At 38.9% G+C, this 25,006-nt stretch overlaps 1 protein-coding gene across 1 annotated transcript in view; it reads left to right on the plus strand.

Moving 5' to 3' along the window:
• Positions 1-2,938: 2,938 nt before the first annotated feature.
• IPCEF1 (interaction protein for cytohesin exchange factors 1) overlaps positions 2,939-25,006 on the plus strand; it is a 79,442-nt gene continuing 57,374 nt past the window's right edge. The window contains exons 1-3 of the mRNA XM_060114519.1: positions 2,939-3,009; positions 8,730-8,875; positions 9,495-9,664. Coding sequence (XP_059970502.1) covers positions 2,939-3,009; positions 8,730-8,875; positions 9,495-9,664 — 387 coding nt within the window. The remainder of the gene's footprint in view (positions 3,010-8,729; positions 8,876-9,494; positions 9,665-25,006) is intronic.

The following is a 25,006-nucleotide window of genomic DNA, read 5'->3' on the forward strand; positions in this document are numbered from 1 at the left end:
CGGCTGCTTCCCACTAGCTATCTATTTTACATTTGGTAGTGTATATATGTCCATGCCACTCTCTCACTTTGCCCCAGCTTACCCTTCCCCCTCCCCATATCCTCAAGTCCATTCTCTAGTAGGTCTGTGTCTTTATTCCTGTCTTACCCCTACATTCTTCGTGACATTTTTTTCTCTTAAATTCCATATATATGTGTTAGCATACTATGTGTTAGCATAGTAGTTGTTCTCTTTCTGACTTACTTCACTCTGTATAACAGACTCTAGGTCCATCCACCTCCTTACAAATAGCTCAATTTTGTTTCTTTTTATGGCTGAGTAATATTCCATTCTATATATGTGCCACATCTTCTTTATCCATTCATCTGTCAATGGACACTTAGGTTACTTCCATGTCATGGCTATTGTAAATAGAGCTGCAGTGAACATTTTGGTACATGACTCTTTTTGAATTATGGTTTTCTCAGGGTATATGCCCAGTAGTGGGATTGCTGAGTCATATGGTTATGATTAGTTTCTTATTAAAATAAATAGATAAATAAATAATAACGACCAGCATGTGAATCTTAAGGCTTGGTTAAGAAACTTCTCTGGTCTCAGATTTTAGTAACAACATTCTACGTAGAGAAAAAAAACAGCCTTAATTTAATGATGACAAGGCTCAGAGGGAATGTGACACATCATCTCTTTTACCATTGTACATAATTCTTTTCCCTAAAGCTTTCAGGGATGACTTTCAGGGATTGCTCTAGTGGGGAAGAAATGTCAGAATTATCTTAGATCAAAACTTTATGACAGTGTTTTCTCAAAAATTGTTTAAAATAAATTTCCTTCAGGAAATATTGCCTGGAAAAAATGTCAAGTGAAAACTTTTTCCTGAAACGAAAGTCTCTGCATATAAATCATGGTTACATTGCTCAATTTTTCCGCTGATGAGGACAAGCTCACTGAATGCGAATGGACATTTACTTCTGGCACTGTGGTCATTGGGTTATCTGCTGTTGCCTGGACTGTCATCTATGTGGTGATCTAACAGCAGACGGGTCCCTGATGCGTTTGCTTCACAAGAGAGCTCTCCATTCGATGTTCACAGAACATGTATTGCCTGGTCTTTATGTGTACTGTGTGCTGTGAGCAGCCCAGATATGATTCCAGCCCCCATGGGAACCTGCTCTGCCCCCCACTCCATCCCTGTGCTCATGGTGTGTGTCTCAGGGATGTGGTGATATTCAGGGATGAAGTGAGGAATCTAGTTTCCACCTTTTTGATCAACTAGAAAGAGCTGAAATGTTGGCAGCTTGTTTTTTAGGCTCCATCAACAGAACTCTATGTTGAATTGGCTGTGCCAATGCTGCCTTGGACGCAGGAGACTGTTTTGCATATTTTCTGTCCCAAGTAGGACTTCGAGTGGAGAAGTGTGTGACAGCTATCTGGGGACCAGATGACTGGGGGAGGGCTTGTTAACTACCACTGGGAAACTGTGTCCCTCCTCCCAGTGCCTCTCCTCCACCCCATGCCTTCCTATTTCTTGGGTTCCTGATTCTTAGTATTTGGTGGATATGGTTAAAACAGGATGCTGGAGAGCTACTGTGTTTTTTGAGGAAATAGTATTTTACCTTCAGGGAAACGCCAAGGGTCATCTCTCCAGGTGGGTTCAAACTTAGTGTCAATTGATCCCAGGGGCTTTTCTCTATGTATGTTCCTCTCTGGGGGGAGAAAGATGTTGGAGCAACTTTTATGTTGCTTTTCTCTGCTGATGTTAGCGGAGGTATTTTTCAGCTCTGAGTAATCAAACAGTAGAAATGGCTTTCCAGATATTTGTTAAATCTCCACTTGTACCAGGCACTATTATTAAGGCATTATAGGAAGTAAAATTTAATACAAGACCCAGTTAATCTTTTGGTAAATATTTATTGAACACTTCCTCTGTGTCAGGCATCACTCTAGTTGCTATATTTTGAAGTCATGACGTGTTCAAGAACGTCAATTCTATCTTGAATTCTTGGCCAATCATTGACTCTAAGCAGAGTCGTCATTCAACTACAGAGCTGATAAAAGAGATTTGATAAAAAGCAACATTAACAGGGGAAGTGATTGAGTAGTTGTGTGGGATAGAGGGTTGGACCATTAGATGGATTGTGTTACTACCATGTATGTACCACTCAGATATATAAAGAGATAGATTATAATACCCATTTAAGAGGCATCAGCAAAACATTGTGGAATATAAAAGACAGAAGAAGTAGTAACACTGAGTTAAACAATAGGCTTAGGAGTCTGACTGGCCTGGGTCCTAGTCTTGGCTCTGCTACTAGCTATGTGTGATCTGAAGGGAAGTTACTTAAGCACACTGAGATGAAGTTCCTTTTGTGAAAAGGAAGGTAAAAATAGTACCTACCATGAAGATCTTTGGGAAATAATATAAATCAATTGTTACAGTGACTACAAATGAATAACACTGGGTGAATGTAAGATTTTTATAAGAGCTCATGCCTTCTAAAGTCAGAAAGGGCTTTATGGTGGAGGTGGCATTTGACCTCGATCTGAAAGGATGAGTAAGCATTAAGCAGATGAAAAATGGGGGAAGAGAATAAAGCATTCAGAAGTATGGAGTTGTTAAAGTGCCTCACATTTCTGTAGGATAGAAAAAAGTTTAAGGTGCCAGGAGCAGAATTGGACAGATGTCTTGGTGGGATATTGAAGCTACTGTGGGAAGGGACTTGCTTGTCACTTAAACTGTGATTTCAAGATGGAATCTCATACATGAAATGACTGGCTTCCATTCAATAATGGTCCTGCAGGTTCACACGTAGACACTCCACTCTGCTATAAATACAGAGCAATGATAGACAAAGAGAAACATAGAAAACAGGAAAAGCACAGTTAGGCTCAAAAACACAGTAATCATCTCTATGGATCAGAAATAAAAAGTGGCAACATGACTGAAGCTTCGGCCTGTTGGGCACCTACCTCATCTGGAGGCAGGAAGCAGTTTGCCTCCTGGTCCAGGTTAGGGAGGTGGGAAAATGCTCTGCTAAATATGAAGGAGCTATGGTCACTTATTTTTTTAAATTTTATTTATTTATTTATTTATGGCTGTGTTGGGTCTTGGTTGCTGCACACGGCCTTTAGTTGCGGTGAGCAGGCGCTACTCTTCCCTGCAGTGCACGGGCTTCTCATTGCAGTGGCTTCTCTTGTTGTGGAGCACAGGCTCTAGGAGCATGGGCTTCAGTAGTTGTGGCTCACGGGCTCAGTAGTTGTGGCTTGCAGGCTTCAGTAGTTGTGGCTCTCGGGCTCAGTAGTTGTGGCTTGCAGGCTCTAAAGTGCAGGCTCAGTAGTTGTGGTGCACGGGCTTAGTTGCTCCGCGGCATGTGGGATCTTCCCTGACCAGGGCTGGAACCCGTGTCCCCTGTACTGGCAGGCGGATTCTTAACTGCTGCGCCACCAGGGAAGCCCCTACGTTCACTTCTCAATGACAGTGGTAAACAGCAGCTCCCCCACTCGTGAAAGGGGCTAAAGATGAAAAGAGAAAAGCACTGCCTGGGGTTACACAATTCCACAAGCTACCTGAGGACCTAAGAAGGGAGGAATAGGGACACGTACCAAAATCAGGAGCTAAACCTAGTCACCAGCCAGACCAGCAACTGGATAGGCAGGAATTCCCATGATGGCATCAGGACCTGATTGTAGGACCGATTCCACATCAGGTGGAGGCAACGTCCAAACGGATAAGGAGGGAGACCCGGCTGTAATGGGGGAAAGGGGAGCAGAGAGGGAGGGAGAGACTGAGAGAGAGAGGGAGGGGGAGAGAACATAAGGCCCTTCCACTCACAATTCTGCAAACTTAAAAGTCCAAAACAGATTTGAGAAATGCTAAGAAAGATAGACTCTCAAATACAAAATTCAAGTATAACTTTATTTTACATAAAAACAAAATTTTAAAGCCTGACAAAAAAAGCCTGTTACTCTCATGTCTCCTCTTTTCAATCAAGGTTCTGGTGAGACTAGTCTTCAGTGCTGGGTTGACTTCTTTAATTCCCATTCCTCCCCAACCCACTGGAATTTGTTTTCCAGCCAAGAGGACAATGAAACTGTTTTGCCAAGGTCTCCAGGAGCTTTTTCTTTCCCTTTGACACTGGTCGTATTTAATGGTTTGGACTCACCTTTCCCTTCCATCTCTCCCTCACTTCCATGACAGCTCCTCTCCTGGTTTTCTTTTGTCCTTTGCTGTTCTGCTCAGTCTCCCTGACCTTTCCTGCTGCTTCCGTGTGAACATACTGGTCTTCCTTTGGATTCTGACTTCAACCCTTTGACATTCTACACATCTGGGTTATCTTATCCAAACTCAAGACTTCCACTCCCTGTACACTGATGATTCCTAATTGTATGTCTTTATTCCAGATTCCCTCCAAATCCTTAAACCCTTAAGTACTATATATACTGACTGTTTCCATCAGATGCCTCTTGTGTACATCAAACCCAATATGTTGATTACTGAATATATTATAATTCAGTATATAGGACCGTGTCCTCTATATTGATGTCATTTATCCCATTGCTTAAGCTGGAAACTCGTTCCCTGGCACGTTGCTCTCCCTCACTTTCCAGGTTCTAAATTCCTCCTCCTCTTCCCCCTCAGCTCCCTGTCCGTCCTTCCTTTTCTCCTCTCTCTTTCTTCTTCTCCCTCTCCCTAGTCCCTCTTTTATAATATTTCTCGAATTTCTCTTCTGTGTAGAAAGTGCCATTGCTTCCAGCTTCCCCTCAGACTCTAGTCCTTGCTTCCCTGTCCTCCTCCTTTATACAACATCAACAACCAAAGCAAATACCTTAAAGGCTACTACTTTGTGAATTTTACTCTTGAAACAAATACTTGCCTTTTACCATTTACTTTTGTGACTTTGGGCACAATACTGAACCTCCGTTTGCTTCCATTTCCTCACCTGTAAAATGTGCATTATAATAGCACCTAAGCCATAAATGTTGTGAGCATTCAATCCAGGTGTTTATGAGAAGACTCAGAGCAGTGACTGCCCTATGGCAAACATTATATGAGTATAAGCTTTATATATATTTCTTAGCTATCATTGTTTTCAATTACTGTCTATTGTTATTATAAAGTCTCTTATCTGTCTTCATTTTTCACTAATAGAGATTTTCTTTTCATATTAACTTATTAAGTAATATTAAAGTGGTTAGCCTTCTGAAAAAAACTAAGCAAGTTTTTCATGTATTTTTACAGGTAAAATTTTAATATATAAAAGCTTTAAAATTCTCTTTACAAAGTTGAGTTTAATTTGCCAGGAAGGAGGAAAGATGTTTGTGGGGCAAAGGTGTTTGTGGGGCAAAGTTGTTTGTGGAGAAACATGCCTAATAGCTTTATCAGCTGGAGCTGGCTTGGATCTAAAATATTTAGGAATTTTTGTGGCTTCATTAAAGTAGTGGTAAAATTGGCAATCGTGAGGTTTTACACCATGGAACTTGGGTAAATGCCACAAATCAAGACTAGCATAACACTATATAATTGCTTAATACCAGGACCATTGTGAAGTTTGATGTAATGACAAACCACTTTATGGTGAATTTTAATATATCATGGGGGGTAAATTGTACCTGTAAGAGTTAATAATTACTATATATATTAGAAGTCAATATAATAATTACCCTGATCTTGGTTGTGAGCACCATCATTCAATATCAGAGGAGGTCCATTTGTATATTTTACACTGGTTCCTTTTTAAGTTTATACAACGTGTGATTTTGAGTGATTAATGACCAAGTGAATTTTTTAACCACCTTAAAAAGTAAAAGAAAAATAGTCTTTTTCAATAAAAAGGAAATATTTATTTAAAAGAGAAAATTTTCTCAAGTTTTAGAACCAAGTTAGGGCAAATTCAGAATTTAGAGTAATTCTTCAGTTTTACCTGCAACATGCCAATGGGTAGAAAATTGTGTGAGAAAAATATCTTATTAGGCTTCGGATATTTGTTATGATTGTTTTAATTCCCTATTGAAAAACTGTCTCATAAAACGCACACTGCTTGCTTGGCTTTTTGTCACTCACCTAGTGAAATAAACCACATGTAAGATCTTTATGAAACTGACTAGTTCGTGGGTTCCATTTCCTGTTGTGAGGGGTTAGATGTATCTCAAATTCACTAAAGTTCTCAAGATTGTTTTCATTTTTTCATGTAAACCAGTTTAGGTTTCAAATTCATATATTTCAAGTGAAACTGAAATTCTCTCTAATTTGTCGTTTCTATAATATGCAGTTCTGCTTCTGGTTGGGGGAAAGAGTTTGAACAGTTATACAGATTTTATGATAATTTGCCTTAGGAGAAGTACTGTCTGAGGAGGGCAGACTCAATGACCAAACTCCCTGCCCCCCTTTAAAAAAGTCTGAATAAAGTCCTCTGGGTGTTGGGCACTCACATTGCTTGAGGTATTGTCCTGCTTAGAGCCCCACTTCTCATCCAGCCCAGGTGCAAGAATCTAGCATAGATGGAGCCCTGGTTTGGGGCAAAGTTGAGATAGAGCCTACAGTTTGATAGGGGGCTTTCTCTAGAACCAGCCGTACGGTTGGCTGGTAGAGCTGGAGAGCCCTTGCTGCACTGGGAGTCCATAAGCGATGGATGGAGGAGACTCACTGACTCCCAGTCAGGAGGCTTGGAGTGGGTGATGCTTCCCTTTACAGATCCTACAGCTGTCCTCTCCTACTTCCTCTCTCTCTTCTTATCAGAGCTGCTCTTTTTGTATGAGCTAATGTGATTTACCTTGTTCTGATGGGGCCAGAACGCTCTAGGAATGCCTCTGTCTACAACTCCCTTTTCTTCCTATTCCCCTGGTTCTTAGTTTGTCTTGAGTACTTCCTGGGGTCTCCTGGAGCCCAGATTTTCTAAAAGTGTTCCCACGATCTAAATTGACTTACTCTCTTCTTCACCTTTAGTCCTGGCTCTCAACTAAGTTCTAGCTATCCAAATGGTATACATTATGCCAATAAGATATTTGGGCTAATATATTTTGTTAATAGGTTTTGCTGACCTCAGATAATTGCCTATAGAAAAGACTCCAGGAGACCTTTTGAGGGGATGGTGGGAATTTTAGACCGAGATGCAGGTCAGTGTGGGAGATATCTTATGAAGTGGAGCTGGGACTGGAACTTGGTCAAAAATGCCTAAATTTTAGTTGTGTGTCGTGACTCTAGCATGTCTACTCTTGACTAAAATTTAGAGCAATTATTGCCTTTGTCATGTCCTTTTTTCACAAGGACGATTAATTTCTTCAGGAATAAAATTTTCTTCTAACATTTGTAAAATAAAAAGTCGGTACGGGATTTCCCAGGAAATACAATTTAAGCACTTTAACTTCATCATTGTTGCTGAAGGAAATACAAATCCTACCTATCTTGAAAATCACTAGGAAATTTTTGTTTATTAGATATGAAGTACTTGTTTATATCTATAATCATGTATTATAGTACATAGTCACATAAAGTATTTTTAGTTTTTAGTGCACTTTCAGGTACAATCTTGTTAAATATTTTTGAGACCTACAGGATTGGAATTATTATAAATATCTTGATTTTACAAATGAGGAAGTTGGTTTTGAATAATAAACTGATTTTTCCCTGAGTAACACAGCTACTATGTATGACAACCGTGAGTTGATTTCAGGCCTCTGGATTTTAAAATCCCATTTTATTTCCACTCTGTCATATTCCCTCTTCAAACATATTGTAGAACCATTGTAGCTATTAGATCAATAGTTAGATATGGAGAATACTAGCCAGGTGCATCTAAAATAACATTATAAAATCTTGTAATAAGATTGCATACCAGTTTTTAGAACTGCTTTTCAATTATGTACAATGTTTTTCAAATTCTCCACTTGTTACCAGAAAAGATTAAATCAATTAAACTTGACTAAATTCGGTTTAGATATTGTGGAGGAAAAAATGAAACTTCTTTAATCTAAAATGTTTCTCTCTCTGCACACACATACAAAGCCATTGAAAGCATTTTTTTTGTTTTCTATTTTTGCTGATAGTCTGATGATTTTACATGAATTGTTTAAAATGTATTGTGAAAAACATGTATTTCAGATTGTCTTTTGTCTGATTTGAATATTTGAAGAGCTAATGTCAAATAGAAATTGGCAATTAATTTATCTTCCATAAAACATATGAGAAACATTCAGAGATACTTAAGGCAATATGTAACTTAAATCTAGATGTAAATAAGAATTTCCTGATAAGGAGGGTTGATAGGTACTTAGATCTCACCAAAAGAGGTTGTGGAACTTCTTTTTTCTGGGATGTTTACTTCATGTGACTTAGATGCAACCCCATGGTGTTAGCAGGACCATAAATTTAACAATCTGATGTGAACCTGTAGTATTGCGACATTGCAATGGTTATCTTGCAGGTTTATTTAAATAACTGCTGTTATTTAGAAACGGCACAAAAAGAAGCACAACATAATTTTGTCTTCTCTCACAAAAAATAAAAAGGGAAATATTTTTATTATTTTTAAGAACTTGAGTGAACGGTGTCCTGTCATAACTAAAGCGGTAGTGAGAAAGATGCCTGTGGGTGGAAACAGGAAACATTAGTGATAAATGCTGTTACATATTTTTTTCAGGTGCAGCTCCATGTCTATTGATTCTAATTAGCACATTTTGTGCCTCAGCTAGTAGCTCCCCTTTAGCTCTGCTTGGAGAGTTTTTTTTTTTAGCTTCCATCCTGCTCATACATACTGCCACCTCCTCCCTGTTTCTCTCGTTACAAATGTTACAACACAATCAGAAATTTCCTCTTTTCTTTCCTTCCTGCATTTCCAGCAGGTTCCCTTGCGTCAGAAGCAGAGAAAGAAAACTAAAGGTAATTAGATCTTTTGTTTCTTTATCCCGTTTGTGTGTGTGAGTGCCCTTTCTCCTGGATGCCTTCTTTAGGATCTGATTTTTGTCTGTCTTAATGCTAATATCAGAAGATGGATGGCAGATTAATTTGGGGTTCTTTTGGATCGATTTTAAGAAATAACGACATGCTGTTCATTTGGATTAATCCCCGTGGTATGTCAATAGAGCTTAGAAAGACTGGCACTGAGTCGGGGAAGTGGCCGTGTTTCTAGGTGGGCATTAACCCTTTTGCATCTCTTGCATAACTACTGCTATTATTGTTGAAACGAGCTGTGTTAGTGCAGTGATGTGCCTGCCAGACTCATGATTTTCATGTTTTCAGCTTATTCCATTGAAGAATATTCTTAGACTAACACTTGCATGTGAGTCTCACTGTTTCTTTGATCATATCTTGTACCTTCTAAGCACCAAATGAATGGTTAAAAATAAAATCGATAAATTACTTTCTTTTTGCATTTGCTTTGCATAAATCTTGGTACAAAAATCCAACTTCCTGGAGGTAAACAGCGAACAGTTATCTTTCAGTCTGTCACATACATCGGGGTACGATGTTACCTACCTTTTTCACATAATTGTTGCAGGTTTTTTCACCATGAGTCGGAGGAGGATATCATGTAAAGACCTGGGGCACGCTGACTGCCAAGGGTGGCTATGTAAGAAAAAGGAAAGAGGAACTTTCCTAGGCAACAAATGGAAAAAGTTCTGGGTGGTCCTGAAGGGATCATCTCTGTACTGGTACAGCAATCAAATGGTGAGTCCACTGTCTTCCTCCTGTCCCAGGACTCTTTAACAAAGGGTGGGTCCAAGATCATTGTGGAACAGGTGATCCCCATGGGAAAGACCATTTTTATTTCTGGGACTTGGAACAGAGCAAAGAAACAAATAAGTTCTAGAAACTGTTTCTGTAGATATGTAGGTTATTCTATTACACTTGATGGAGGAGAAAACCATCCTGCTTGACTAATCTTTGGTTGAAGAGGGGCATCGAAATATATATCCTTATTGAAGGAGGATTTCAGGGCCTGTTAATGTTACTCTTCCATGATGCTAATCATTTCAGGATTTCCTTGGACAGCACCTGATATGGGAACTTGACATTGTTAAGAGCTCTACTAAAAAAATGGGACTCAACTTTAAGACCTATTGGGGTGTAAATGGATTCAGTCCACAGGAAGCTATTTTCTTTTCTCCTCCTTTATTATCTTCTTTTCCTCTGACCTTCTCTATCAGGTGGGTTGGTTTTGGAATCGCTAACCTGTGTGCCAGCATTGCGTTGGTGACTGTCATCTCTTGTTCTTTGGCATGTACAGTGAAGGCATTAAACTAATGATGCTTGGACAACACTTGATAAGAAAGCTGCCTAATTTATCCTGTAATAGGCACTTCACTTTTGTGGTCTGCTTTGCAGGCGAGGTTTCTTTTGGAAAGGGCTGCAAATAAAGTTACTGTTAAAATGTGTACTGATCTTTCCTGGCTTGAAACATTCTGAAAACAACGCTATTTGTTGAATATTGAGTAGAGACCTCTCACAAAGGAACTCTCTCCACGAACACCGAGTAGCCATTTGCTGATCTCAGGAGAGCCTGAGTTTCTCTTTGTGGTAGAGTGAAGGTCAGCAATGGATGTCCTTTAATCCATTAAGGGAAAATCATTTAAAAATTGACCACAAGCCAGAAAAATTCTTTTTATGTGACACCATTCTTTTAAAATGACTTGGGTATGCCCATCTCTCAAGCAACAGAGCTTTAGGGCAAATAACTTTATAAATGTAAAATAAGTGCCCCGTGTAGTTTGTGGGTGAAATTTTTAGTTGATAAATTTACATTCACTGGCCACTAATCAAAAAATTGTGTACCCACATAACCCAAGGCACCTGTCCTGTAAGGATTTGATTAAACTGGACCCAAATCCAATTCCAGTGCCCTGGAATAAGCATCCTCCCCTGTGCTTTTCTCTGTACTCCCCCTCCCCCGTCCCCCGTTCCCAAGCTTACAGATTTGGTTTCACCCAAAACATGGTACAAAATTCTCACTGAGTTTTATAAAAAAATATATTTTTGAGCTTTTGGTGAGTTTTAACAATTTTATCAAATATTTGGGAGCTTCACAAGAAAGAAACACCTTGCAGAGTATGCAGTCTTTCACTATCTTCTTCTTCTCTCTTTTCTTCTCCCCTCCTGGATACATTTACCATCTTGTCTAGCATGGAATAGTTTTACCCAAATTAAGGCAAACTGGAGCTGGAGGTCTCACCTTCTATCCTAAGGGATTTTTCCTGAACAAATACAGCTTCCTTCTTAACGAAGGTTAATTAATTGTGGTTAATATAACTTTCTCCCTCTCATTTATAATATTTTAGGCTCTTGCTTTTGGTTAGTTGTGCAAGTGATAGTTTGCATCTTCTATGAAACGAGAGGGCTTACTGATTTACCTTTTAATAGCTCTCTAGGAATTTTCCGAGGCTGTTGGAAGGATTGGGTACTGAGGGAGCATGACACATCTGTGGGAAGTAACAAAACTCAGATATAAGCATAGAATTAATTTTCTCATTCAGTCACATTATTCTGCACGTATGTTCTGGTGCTGTTCCTGTCTTCATGGAATCGAGTCCCCTCTGAACCACACATAGTTACAGATTTGGCTTATTTGGCTTCATAAGTTCATTTGGCTTAAGTTTCTCTTAGAAGAGCAATGAAATACCTATTTTAGGCATTAGGAATCTCATGCTTCCACCGGGAGCAGCACTGTTGACTGAGACTAGATTAGAAAGAGGAACAGGAGAGAGCATCAGACCCCCTTGGGCACCCCTGGCCTCACTTGCTGTCATGCAAACAGATAAAGCAATATTCACATAGCAAATCACGTACTCGAATAGAATTAGATTAGAAACATTGAATGGAGAATAATTTCACTGTTATTTGGCCACAGAATTATTCTATTAAACTTGTGGTATATAACAGAAGGACCCTTTCAACTTCCTAATTCTATGACTGTGTTCCAGAGGAATAATCTCTACACACACACACACACACACACACACACACTCTGGCATCTTAATTATATGTTTGTTTGGGGGAAAAAAGGCTACTCAGTGAATACTTAATTAACAGTCATAGTCCTGCTATCTGTGTGAATATCAACTGTGAAATAATTGCCGAACACATACCCTCAGGCTGAGAATATTTATTTACTTTCTGCCACTCAAGGAATTCAGATTCAATAAGGTAGCTCCCAAGGCACCAACGTCTCATGAACAAACTTCTGTTTCTTCTACCTTCCCTGTTCCCCATTCTTCCTCATATGGTAACGGAGCTGACAGCATCACAGCCAGAACCACCTCTTATCGAGGCACCTTCGCCTACCATATGTCAAGGGAGAGTCGAGGTACCTTTCATACACACTCTTCTTAACTTCTCCAAAATACTCTCCAAGGTAGCAATTGTCACCACGTTTAGAAAGTTGGGAAGGCTGAGACTCATAGAACTTGTGTACATTCTCCAAGTGACCCAAGTGACCTAAGGGAAGAGGGTCAAATAGATCCTCTTTAGCCCCTTTGACTCTTCAGCCCCCGGTTGTTGCCATATGCCAACCTGACTCCATGCAGGGACCAGGATAAATGATGTGGTTCAACTCCCCTATTGTCTGCATTCAACGGGGTTTGGAGAGAACAACTCTAGAAGGGAAACGTGGGGCCGTTCTTATGTGCAAGTACAAGTGAGCTCATGGGATCCCCTTGCTTGTCTCTCTTGTTCCCTGACACAACCTGAGGAGACATCGCCCTCACCTCTCTCAGCGTTTTGTCATTGCTGTTACCTAGTAACTGACGCATGGTGTACTGCCTTCTTCCATCACTCTCTGCTGCTTTAAAAAGTACTACCCAGATTTCCTTGAGAAAGGTCAAATCCAGACAGTCATCTACTATTTTTCACACCCCATATTATGTGCATAGAATGAGATGCAGCACACAAGAATTTATGCCATGTCTTACAAAACCATATTCAAGTTGAACAGACTTAAAAATCCAGGCTGCTTAAAATCCTGGATTGAAATCCACACAATTGTTTTCCTTTGCCTCTAGATAAAGTACCAGTTCATTTCCTGGCTCCTGGGCGTCTCCTGACCTGTACCTATCTTACTTCCCCAGCTTCCCCACCTCCACCCAAGCTTCAACTACAGAACTGCATTTAATTCCTTATTACTGTCCTATATGCCGGCTGTCTCTTTAAGGCTTTGCATATGCTGTTTTTCAGCTCAGAAAGCTCTTTGCCTTCATGCTGTACAGTCTTTCTCCCACCCAATTCCATCAAGCTTATTCCTCCTCATAAGTCAAATCTTAGTTTAAATAGCGCATCCTCGAGGTGTTCTTACCTTTCCTCTGACCCAAATTAGGCTGCCTCTTCTTCTCCCATAGCAACCTATACGTATACACTTCTCTTCCTCTTTCGTACATGTTGTTAGACTTGCTGTTTTCCATAATTGATAATAATCTCTGTAGGGAAAGACCGTAGTATATCTTTAGCACCTTAGGTAGTGTCTGATACTTCCTAGGCACTCAAGTAATATTTGTTGATTTCATAAATAAATCAGATTTAGGAATCATCAGCATTTACCTTACCCATGGGAATTTTGAGAAATGGGATGGTGAATAAGGACTGCTTTTTTAAAAAAATTAATTTAATTTATTTTTATACAGGAGGTTCTTATTAGTCATCCATTTTATACAAATCAGTGTATACATGTCAATCTCAATTTCCCAATTCATTACACCACCACCCCAGCCCCTCCAGTTTCCCCCCTTGGTGTCCATACGTTTGTTCTCTCCATCTGTGTCTCTATTTCTGCCTGCAAACGGGTTCACCTGTACCATTCTTCTAGGTTCCACATATACGTGTTAATATATGATATTTGTTTTTCTCCTTCTGACTTATTTCACTCTGTATGACAGTCTCTAGATTCATCCATGTCTCTACAAATGACCCAATTTCGTTCCTTTTTATGGCTAAGTAATATTCCATTGTATATATGTACCACATCTTCTTTACCCATTCGTCTGTCAGTGGGCATTTAGGTTGCTTCCATGTACTGGCTATTGTAAATAGCACAGCAGTGAACATTGGGATGCATGTCTCTTTTTGATTTATGGTTTTCTCAGGGTATATGCCCAGTAGTGGGATTGCTGGATCATATGGTAATTCTATTTTTAGTTTTTTAAGGAACCTCCCTACTGTTCTCCATAGTGGCTGTATCAATTTACATTCCCACCAACAGTGCAAGAGGGTTCTGTTTTCTCCACACCCTCTCCAGCATTTGTTGTTTGTAGATTTTCTAATGAAGCCCATTCTAACTGGTGTGAAGTGATACCTCATTGTAGTTTTGATTTGCACTTCTCTGATAATTAGTGATGTTGAGCAGCTTTTCATATGCTTCTTGGCCATCTGTATGGCTTCTTTGCAGAAGTGTCTATTTAGGTCTTCTGCCCATTTTTGGACTGGATTGTTTGTTTTTTTAATATTGAGCTGCATGAGCTGTTTATATATTTTGGAGATTAATCCTTTGTCCGTTGATTCATTTGCAAATATTTTTTCCCATTCTGAGGTTGTCTTTTCGTCTTGTTTGTAGTTTCCTTTGCTTTGCAAAAGCTTTTAAGTTTCATTAGGTCCCATTTGTTTATTTTTGTTTTTATTTCCATTACTCTAGGAGGTGGATCAAAAAAGATCTTGCTGTGATTTATTCAGAGTGTTCTTCCTATGTTTTCCTCTAAGAGTTTTATAGTGTCCGGTCTTACATTTAGGTCTCTAATCCATTTTGACTTTATTTTTATATATGGTGTTAAGGAGTGTTCTAATTTCATTCTTTTACATGTAGCTGTCCAGTTTTCCCAGCACCACTTATTGAAGAGACTGTCTTTTCTCCATTGCATGTCATTGCCTCCTTTGTCATAGATTAGTTGACCATAGGTGCATGGGTTTATCTCTGGGCTTTCTATCCTGTTCCATTGATCTACACTTCTGTTTTTGTGCCAGTACCATATTGTTTTGATTACTCTAGCTTTGTAGTATAGTCTGAAGTCAGGGCGTCTGATTCCTCTAGCTTCGTTTTTTTCCCTCAAGACTGCTTTGGCTATTCAGGGTCTTTTTTGTCTCCATACAAATTTTAAGATTTTTTGTTCTAGTTCTGTAAAAAATTCCATTGGTAATTTGATAGGGATTGCATTGAATCTGTAGATTGCTTTGGGTAGTATAGTCATTTTCACAATATTGATTCTTCCAATCCAAGAACATGGTATATCTCTCCATCTGTTGGTATCATCTTTAATTTCTTTCAACAGTGTCTTATAGTTTTCTGCATACAGGTCTTTTGTCTCCCAGGTAGGTTTATTCCTAGGTATTTTATTCTTTTTGTTGCAGTGGTAAATGGGAGTGTTTCCTTAATTTCTCTTTCAGATTTTTCATCATTAGTGTATAGGAATGCCAGAGATTTCTGTGCATTAATTTTGTATCCTGCTACTTTACCAAATTCATTGATTAGCTCTAGTAGTTTTCTGGTAGCATCTTTAGGATTCTCTATGTATAGTATCATGTAATCTGCCAACAGTGACAGTTTTACTTCTTCTTTTCCAATTTGTATTCCTTTTATTTCTTTTTCTTCTCTGATTGCCATGGCTAGGACTTCCCAAACTATGTTGAATAGTAGTGGTAAGAGTGGACATCCTTGTCTTGTTCCTGATCTTAGAGGAAATGCTTTCAGTTTTTCACTATTGAGAATGATGTTTGCTGTGGGTTTGTCATATATGGTCTTTATTATGTTGAGGTTGGTTCCCTCTATGCCCACTTTCTGGAGAGTTTTGATCATAAATGGGTGTTGAATTTTTCAAAAGCCTTTTCTGCATCTATTGAGATGATCATATGGTTTTTCTCCTTCAGTTTGTTAATATGGTGTATCACGTTGATTGATTTGCATATATTGAAGAATCCTTGCATTCCTGGGATAAATCCCACTTGATCATGGTGTATGTTCCTTTTAATGTGCTGTTGGATTCTGTTTGCTAGCATTTTGTTGAGGATTTTTGCATCTATATTCATCAGTGATGTTGGGTCTTTTTTTGTAGTATCTTTGTCTGGTTTTGGTGTCAGGGTGATGTTGGCCTCAGAATGAGTTTGGGAGTGTTACTTCCTCTGCAAGTTTCTGGAAGAGTTTGAGAAGGATGGATGTTAGCTCTTCTCTAAATGTTTGATTGAATTCACCTGTGAAGCCATCTGGTCCTGGATGTTTGTTTGTTGGAAGATTTTTAATCACAGTTTCAATTTCATTACTTGTGATTGGTCTGTTCATATTTTCTATTTCTTCCTGGTTCAGTCTTGGAAGGTTATACCTTTCTAAGAATTTGTCCATTTCTTCCAGGTTGTGCATTTTATTGGCATAGAGTTGCTTGTAGTAGTCTCTTAGGATGCTTTGTATTTCTGCAATGTCTGTTGTAACTTCTTTTTCATTTCTAATTTTATTGATTTGAGTCCTGTCCCTCTTTTTCTTGATGAGTCTGACTAATGGTTTATCAATTTTGTTTATCTTCTCAAATAACCAGCTTTTACTTTTATTTATCTTTGCTATCATTTTCTTTGTTTCTATTTCATTTATTTCTGCTGTGATCTTTATGATTTCTTTCCTTCTGCTAACTTTGGGTTTTGTTTGTTCTTCTTTCTCTAGTTCCTTCAGGTGTAAGGTTAGATTGTTTATTTGAGATTTTTCTTGTTTCTTGAAGTAGGCTTGTATAGCTATAAACTCCCCTCTTAGAACTGCTTTTGCTGCATCCCATAGGTTTTGGATCATCATGTTTTCATTGTCATTTGTCTCCAGGTATTTTTTTATTTCCTCTTTGATTTCTTCAGTGATCTCTTGGTTATTTAGTATCGTATTGTTTAGTCTCCATATGTTTGTGTTCTTTACGTTTTTTTCCCCTGTAATTGATTTCTAATCTCACAGCATTGTGGTCAGAAAAGATGCTTGATATGATTTCAGTTTTCTTAAATTTACTGAGGCTTGATTTGTGACCCAAGATAGATCACAATTTTTTGATCAAGCTTTGTGATCTATCCTGGAGAATGTTCTGTGTGCACTTGAGAAAAAAGTGTAATCTGCTGTTTTTGGATGGAATGTCCTATAAGTATCAATTAAATGTATCTGGTCTATTGTGTCATTTAAAGCTTGTTTTTCCTCGTTAATTTTCTGTTTGGATGATCTGTCCATGGTGTAAGTGAGGTGTTAATGTCCCCACTATTATTGTGTTACTGTCGATTTCCTCTTTTATAGCTGTTAGCAGTTGCCTTATGTATTGAAGTGCTCCTATATTGGGTGCATATATATTTATAATTGTGATATCTTCTTCTTCAATTGATCCCTTGATCATTATGTAGTGTCCTTCCTTGTCGCTTGTAACATTCTTTATTTTAAAATTTATTTTATCTGAAATGAATATTGCTACTCCAGCTTACTTTTCATTTCCATTTGCATGGAATATCTTTTTCCATCCCCTCACTTTCAGTCTGAATGTGTCCCTAGGTCTGAAGTGGGTGTCTTTTTGATAGTGTATATATGGATCTTGTTTTTGTGTCCATTCAACAAGCCTGTGTCTTCTGGTTGGAGCATTTAATGCTTTCACATTTAAGGTAATTATCGATATGTATGTTCCTGTGACCATTTTCTTAACTGTTTTGGGTTTGTTTTTGTAGGTCCTTTTCTTTTGTGTTTCCCACTTAGAGAAGTTCCTTTAGCATTTGTTGTAGAACTGGTTTGGTGGTGCTGAATTCTTTTAGCTTTTGCTTGTCTGTAAAGCTTTTGATTTCTCCATTGAATCTGAATGAGATCCTTGCCGGTAGAGTAATCTTGGTTGTAGGTTCTTCCTTTCATCACTTTAAGTATATCATGCCACTCCCTTCTGGCTTGTAGAGTTTCTGTTGAGAAATCAGCTAACTTTATGGGATTTCCCTTCTATGTTATTTGTCGTTTTTCCCTTCCTGCTTTCAATAATTTTTCTTTGTCTTTAATTTTTGCTAATTTGATTACTATGTGTCTCGGCGCGTTTCTCCTTGGGTTTATCCTGTATGTGACTTTCTGCAGTTCCTGGACTTGGGTGGCTATTTTCTTTCCCATGTTAGGGAAGTTTTCGACTATAATCTCTTCAAATATTTTCTTGGGTCCTTTCTCTCTCTCTTCTCCTTCTGGGAACCCTGTAATGCGAATGTTGCTGCGTTTAATGTTGTCCCAGAGGTCTCTTAGGCTGTCTTCATTTCCTTTCATTCTTTTTTCTTTATTCTGTTCCACAGCAATGAATTCTACCATTCTGTCTTCCAGGTCATGTATCCATTCTTCTGCCTCAGTTATTCTGCTATTCATTCCTTCTAGTGTATTTTTCTTTTCAGTTATTGTGTTGTTCATCTCTGTTTGTTCTTTAATTCTTCTAGATCTTTGTGAAACATTTCTTGCATCTTCTCAATCTTTGCCTCCATTCTTTTTCTGAGGTCCTGGATCATCTTCACTATCATTATTCTGAATTCCTTTTTCTGGAAGGTTGCCTATCACCACTTCATTTAGTTGTTTTTCTGGGGTTTTATCTTGTTCCTTCATCTGGTACATAACCCTCTGCCTTTTCACCTTGTACCTTTCTGTGAATGTGGTTTTTGTTCCACAGACTGAAGGATTGTAGTTTTTCTTGCTTCTGCTGTCTGCCCTCTGGTGGATGAGGCTATCTAAGAGGCTTGTGCAAGCTTCCTGATGGGAGGGACTGGTGGTGGATAGAGCTGGTTGTTACTTTGGTGGGCAGAGCTCAGTTAAACTTTAATCCACTTGTCTGCTGATGGGTGGGGCTGGGTTCCCTCCCTGTTGGTTGTTTGGCCTGAGGCGACGCAACACTGGAGCCTACCTGGGCTCTTTGGTGGGGCTAATGGCAGAGTCTGGGAGGGCTCATGACAAGGAGTACTTCCTAGAACTTCTGCTGCCAGTGTCCTTGTCCTCACAGTAACACACATCCACTCTCCACCTCTGCAGAAGACTCTCCAACACTAGCAGGTAGGTCTGGTTCTGTGTCCCTTGGGGTCACTGCTCCTTCCCCTGGGTCCTGATGAGCACACTACTTTGTTTGTATGCCCTCCAAGAGTGGAGTCTCTGCTTCCCGCAGTCCTGTCAAAGTCCTTCAGTCAGATCCCACTAGCCTTCAAAGTCTGATTCTCTACGAATTCCTCCTCCCAGTCCCGGACCCCCAGATTGGGAAGCCTTACGTGGGGCTCAGAACCTTCACCCCAGTTGGTGGACCTCTGTGGTATAAGTGTTCTCCAGTTTGTGAGTCACCCACCCAGCAGTTATGGGACTTGACTTCATTGTGATTGCGCCCCTCATACCATCTCTTTGTGGCTTCTCCTTTGTCTTTGGATGTGGGGTATCTTTTTGGTGAGTTCCAGTGTCTTTCTGTCGATGACTGTTCAGCAGTTAGTTGTGATTCTCATGTTCCTGCAAGAGGGAGCGAGAGTACATCCTTCTACTCTGCCATCTTGAACCAATCTCCCCTGTCTTTGTCAGAGTTGAATGAAGGAGCTTTCAAATTATATGGAGGGAAAAAAAAATCTGTTTTAAAATTATGTGGACTACTGTCTTCCTTCTTCTATCCCTCATATTACACAGCACAATCCTTGGTATGATTTGCTAAATTCTTGTTAGAGTGAAGGTATCTTATTTTGTTGTTGTGTTTTACATTCAGGCAACGAATGAGTTGGGGATTGTTCCCATTAAGCAGGTGAAGATTATACTTCCATTTCTCTAGTGAAAGATGATCTTTTCCAGCAAGAGACAGTTATAACCAGTGAGTCTTACAGAAACTCAAGACCTTCTCCCTTTTAAGATCTGAATGCCAGAAGAATCTACCATAAACTGGGTGGATTAAATAACAGTTTTTTTTCCCTCACAGTTCTGAAGGCTTGGAAGTCCCAAGGTTAGGGTGCCAGCATGGTTGATTCCTAGTGAGGGCTCTCTTCTTGGATTGCAGACAGCCACTTTGCCTCAGTGCCAGAGAATGTCCCAGGACTGCTTTTGCTAGAAAATAATTTTCCAGCAAAACTATGTCTCTTTTAAAAATAGTCACGTATAGTCACATCCATTCTTAAAAATACAGGAAAAGGTCCAATTTGAGATTTGCTAGAAGGGCTCCATGGTCCCAAATAGGTCCCACACAGCAGTTCCCGTTTTGCTAACATCTTATCAGAGTTTATTTTATTAGATTCTTTCTAGCCATGGCCTCTGGCTGAAAACAAGGGTTCATTCATCCAGATCACCAGGCTGGGGGCAGAAACGTTGAAAGAGAGAAAGGTTTCCCAGGGAATTCCCTCCATTCTAGCATTTCACCTGGATTTCAGGCACAGCTGGAGACTGATGTTTGTGATCAATATCTTCTCTCTGGAGAAGGAGAAGCAAAGTTCTGAATTATTGTTTTCCTTCAGGCATGTTGCTGTGAAATAGTGACAGTATAGGTCCTTAAGATGTGATTACTTACTTGTTAAAACTATCTTATATCTTACAGTTTTTAGATTTCCGTCTTTTGCTATAACTTCTTATTTTTCTTTTCTAAGAATTCTTAATTAAAATTTAGCATAGTTCCTTGGGAAATATATTGTGGATTTTATTTATACCCAAGACCAATCATATGGTAAACATTATACATATTATTATGTTATACAACCCAGTTAAAATCAGTGAGGTTCTTAAATGTTTCTACTCAAGGAGCATTTACTCATCTTAGTGGTGTATCTTCTTACTTTATCCAAGAGCACATGTGAGCTATCAAAATACATCAAGGGAACAAATGCATTATGCTGGTATACAACTTGGAGGCATTGCCTGAACAATTTAGGCTTTAATTACAAAGCACAGTTTAATATTAGTTACAGATAATAGTTATTAAAAGTCTCTTCTTAAGTGAGCCCAACATGAAAAGTTTATCATCCATCCATCCATTCATCCACCTACCCACCCACCTACATATCCTTCCACCAGTATTTATCGAGGACTTAAAAATAATTTGGGCTAACTGTTGTAAACGTAGAATTAAAAATAAATGAGAGACTACAGTTCTTCTGTCTTAAGAACTTACAGACTGGTGGAGAGGAAAAGACCTATGTAAGTGACATGATCAAAGAAAAGTTGGTGAAAAAAATGGCTCCGAGATTGAACAATACAGATGAATTCTGGAAATTCCAGGGGTAAGGAAAATATTTTGGGTCGAATGTGAGAGAGTTCTGCCAAGCAACTTTTATTCCTGGAAGATTCTTTCTCCTTTCTACCTAGGAAGGTGTGTTTTTTCTTTTCTTATCATCTTCCAAAGCTGCATGATTTCCTTGGTCAAAGAGGCCAGCCTTCTTTACTAGATAAACATAATTTTCACCAATCAAAAAACATTATTCCTGTGGGTTGCAGTGGATGTAGAAAGTCTTCATGGAGAAGATTCTCTTAAGATCAGCCTTGGAAGGCAGTTTTTGTTTGTTTGTTTGTTTGTTTTAAGGATAGAGGGTAGTGTGTGGGCATTCCTGTCTGGGGACTAATGTGAACAAAGGAATGAAAATATACATGAGCTGTGCCAACCCATTGTTTTAGGCATTATATTGAATTCTCATAATAACCTGGCAAGAGAGATTGTATTATTCCCATTTTTCAAGGGAGTTTAATGAAGCTCGGGGAATTTAAGTAACTTGCTCAAAGTAGCATAACGAGTATATGGCAGGGCTGGGATTAAAAACGAGATCCACCAACACCGAAGCCAGGCTATTTCCTGGGCTGCATGGCTTCTCCATTTAGAGGTGAGCCAGGGCTGGTAAATGGGGTCTCAAATGCACAGGGTAGGAATGTGGATTTGATCCAGTAGGCAGTAGGGAGCCACTGCAGATTCTTGAGTCTGAAGTTGATCTCATGAAATTGGCATGTGAAAATACTAACCAAGCAGTAATAAAGGGGATGTATTGGAGAATAAAGGAGTTTTCAGAGGGTCAGTTAAGAGATGGTGACAGAATGCAAGTATTGAGACAGGAACTCCTAGAGTAGAGGGGAAACTGAAAATTTGGGACACACTACACAATACGAAAGGGCAAGGTGTGTTGAGTACTTGATATAGGACACAAAACATTTGAAGCTAAAATAAGAATGACTCCAAGTTTTGGAGCCTGGGGAGACTGGGAAAATAATATGAAAATTGAGGAAGGACAAGTTCGTGGCTAAAAATGTGGAGTTCATTTAGATTCAATGTCATTGACTTTTCTGGTCTATTTTAGCTTTGTACACTCTTTCTTTGTATAAAATTACTAGAAATCCATGTTCTTTAGTAGTGAAGTAACCATTTATTGATGCCATTTGTGCTATTGCATCAGTGGTTCAAGGGAGCCCTGGGCCTCTTATAGAAAAGGTGAATCACCAGCTCTTTATTTCATAAAAATTTTTGGTAAACTGGTGAGGTTTGTTGGGTTACCATGTGGTTTAATACATATTATGCAGACTTTTCAGTTCTTTGAGAATCCAACCTGCCTGCCCTAATGTGATCGTCTTTTCCCCTCACCGTCTGAATGATTCCACGTGTCTGCAGGTTCAAGTTACTGGGACTATATCAGATGTTTTAGTATTTAGCTGTATATGCAGGTCCTGTGAATTTTGGAGGATCTTAGATTTGGAAGGGATTTTTCTTGGAATCGGTTTTATGAGAATCTCTATAGAAAAAACCTAATCAGTTTTTAGATTAAACTGAATATACTTCTGCAGAAAATGTTACTTGAAAGCCAGAATTTCTCTTTTCATGAGACAACTGTTCTAAAAGTTTCAGTAAATATAGAGCACCTTATTTTTTCAGCATAAGAAAAGTAAGAAGTGTGTTAATTCTCCCTTTGAAAGAGACATTTAAGTTTTCTTAATTTTCCTTATTAATCACCTATCAGCATAGATTTTGGGAAAAGTGTCTCAGCAAGTTTAGCATAGGTTGAAAAAAAAATCTGGGACTTCCCTGGTGGTGCAGTGATTAAGCATTCGCCTGCCAATACAGGGGACATGGGTTCGAACCCTGCTCCCGGAAGATCCCACATGCCACGGAGCAACTAAGCCCTTGAGCCACAACTACTGAAGCCCACGTGCCTAGAGCACGTGCTCTGCAACAAGAGAAGCCACCACAATGAGAAGCCCGAGCACCGCAACGAAGAGTGGCCCCCGCTCGCCACAACTAGAGAAAGCTGGCACACAACAACTAAGACCCAACGCAGCCAAAAACTAAATAAAATGAATAATTAAAAAAGTAGATTAAATAAAAAGAATCTGTAGGCATTTATAGTGCAATCAGAGCTTATTATATTCTTGTTTTCTTTTCCCCACTATAATGTAAACACCTGAGGGCATATTCTTTACCTCTCAGGTTTAGACTGTGTCCCTAGAGCCTAGAACCAGTAGGCACAGGGTAGGCACCAGTCATTTTTTGAGAAAATTACTTATTACATTACTTAATTATCAATTAGTTATATAAATCAATTAATCAAAGCATTTTGAACACCTAATATATTCTGAGAGTTCTACAAAATGAGATGCTTTATGAATTATGGGCTTCTAATGTGTTTGATATCCATATTCATTGTTTCGGCTAACAACCAGCTTCTGTGTGTATCCCGAGCAAAATTCCAATATTTAGAAAAGTTTCTTCAGTGAAGACAATTGAAACCAATTAAGTAAAACTGATAAACTCTTTGCCAACCTGTGTTTCTAGAGTTTGTATGGGAAAGGAATATGAGAAAGTGAAATGATGACAGATCCACACAGGGCAAAAGATGTTTCAGCAGCTGTAAGTGAGCAGTTTACTTCAAGCTGACCACATGGGTGAAAGGGGTAAACGGGACAGTTTAGGTACCTGAAAACCTGAACATAGGAATTATTGAGGACTTTTTGAATTCTGTTACTTCCCTCATAATTTCAGGTGAGTGAAGAGATCTTTAAAATGGATGTTTGTTTTTAATTGGAGTATAGTTGCTTTACACTGCCATGTCAGTTTCTGCTCTACAACAAAGTGAACCATCCATATGTATACATATCCCCTCTTTTTTGGATTTCCTTCCCATTTAGGTCACCACAGAGCACCGAGTACAGTTCCCTGTGCTATACAGTAGGTTTTCATTAGTTATATATTTTATACATAGGGGTGTATATATGTCAATCCCGATCTTCCAATTCATCCCACCTGCCCCCCGCCATTTTCTCCCTTGGTATCCTTATGTTGTTCTCTATATCTGTGTCTCTACTTCTGCTTTGCAAATAAGATCATCTATACCATTTTTCTAGATTCCACATATATGCATTAATATATGATATTTGTTTTTCTCTTTTTGACTTACTTCACTCTGTATGACAGTCTCTAGGTCCATCCACATCTCTACAAATGACACAGTTTCGTTCCTTTATAAGGCTGAGTAATATTCCATTGTATATATGTATCACATCTTCTTTATCCATTCCTCTGTTGATGGACATTTAGGTTGCTTCCATGCCCTGGGTATTGTAAATAGTGCTGCAATGAACATTGAGGTGCGTGTATCTTTTTGAATTATGGTTTTCTCTGGGTATATGCCCCGGAGTTGGATTGCTGGGTCATATGGTAGTTCTATTTTTAGTTTTTTAAGGAACCTCCATACTGTTCTCCATAGTGGCTGTATCAATTTACATTCCCACCAACAGTGCAAGAGGGTTCCCTTTTCTCCACACCCTCTCCAGCATTTATCGTTTGTAGATTTTTTGATGATGGCTATTCTGACCAGTGTGAGGTGATACCTCATTGTAGTGTGTTTGGTTTTGGCTTAATTTATTTGCTGTTTATGATGCTATCACCATGTCCTAACATTTATTTTCCTTGGTAGGTTCCAGAATGTATTTCTAAAATAATGGTTCCCCATCCATATCTTTATGACCAGGGCAGTCAATAGCTGAGGCAGGCTTTTTTTTTTTTTTTTTTTTTAAATAACTTCTTGTTGCTAAATTCACACAATGTGGGAACAATTGCTTATGTTGCCAATATTATTTTCCTTTCAATTCTTTCCAAA

This window comes from Mesoplodon densirostris, chromosome 12, assembly GCF_025265405.1.
Source record: "Mesoplodon densirostris isolate mMesDen1 chromosome 12, mMesDen1 primary haplotype, whole genome shotgun sequence".
In the NCBI taxonomy this organism is placed as follows: Eukaryota; Metazoa; Chordata; class Mammalia; order Artiodactyla; family Ziphiidae; genus Mesoplodon; species Mesoplodon densirostris.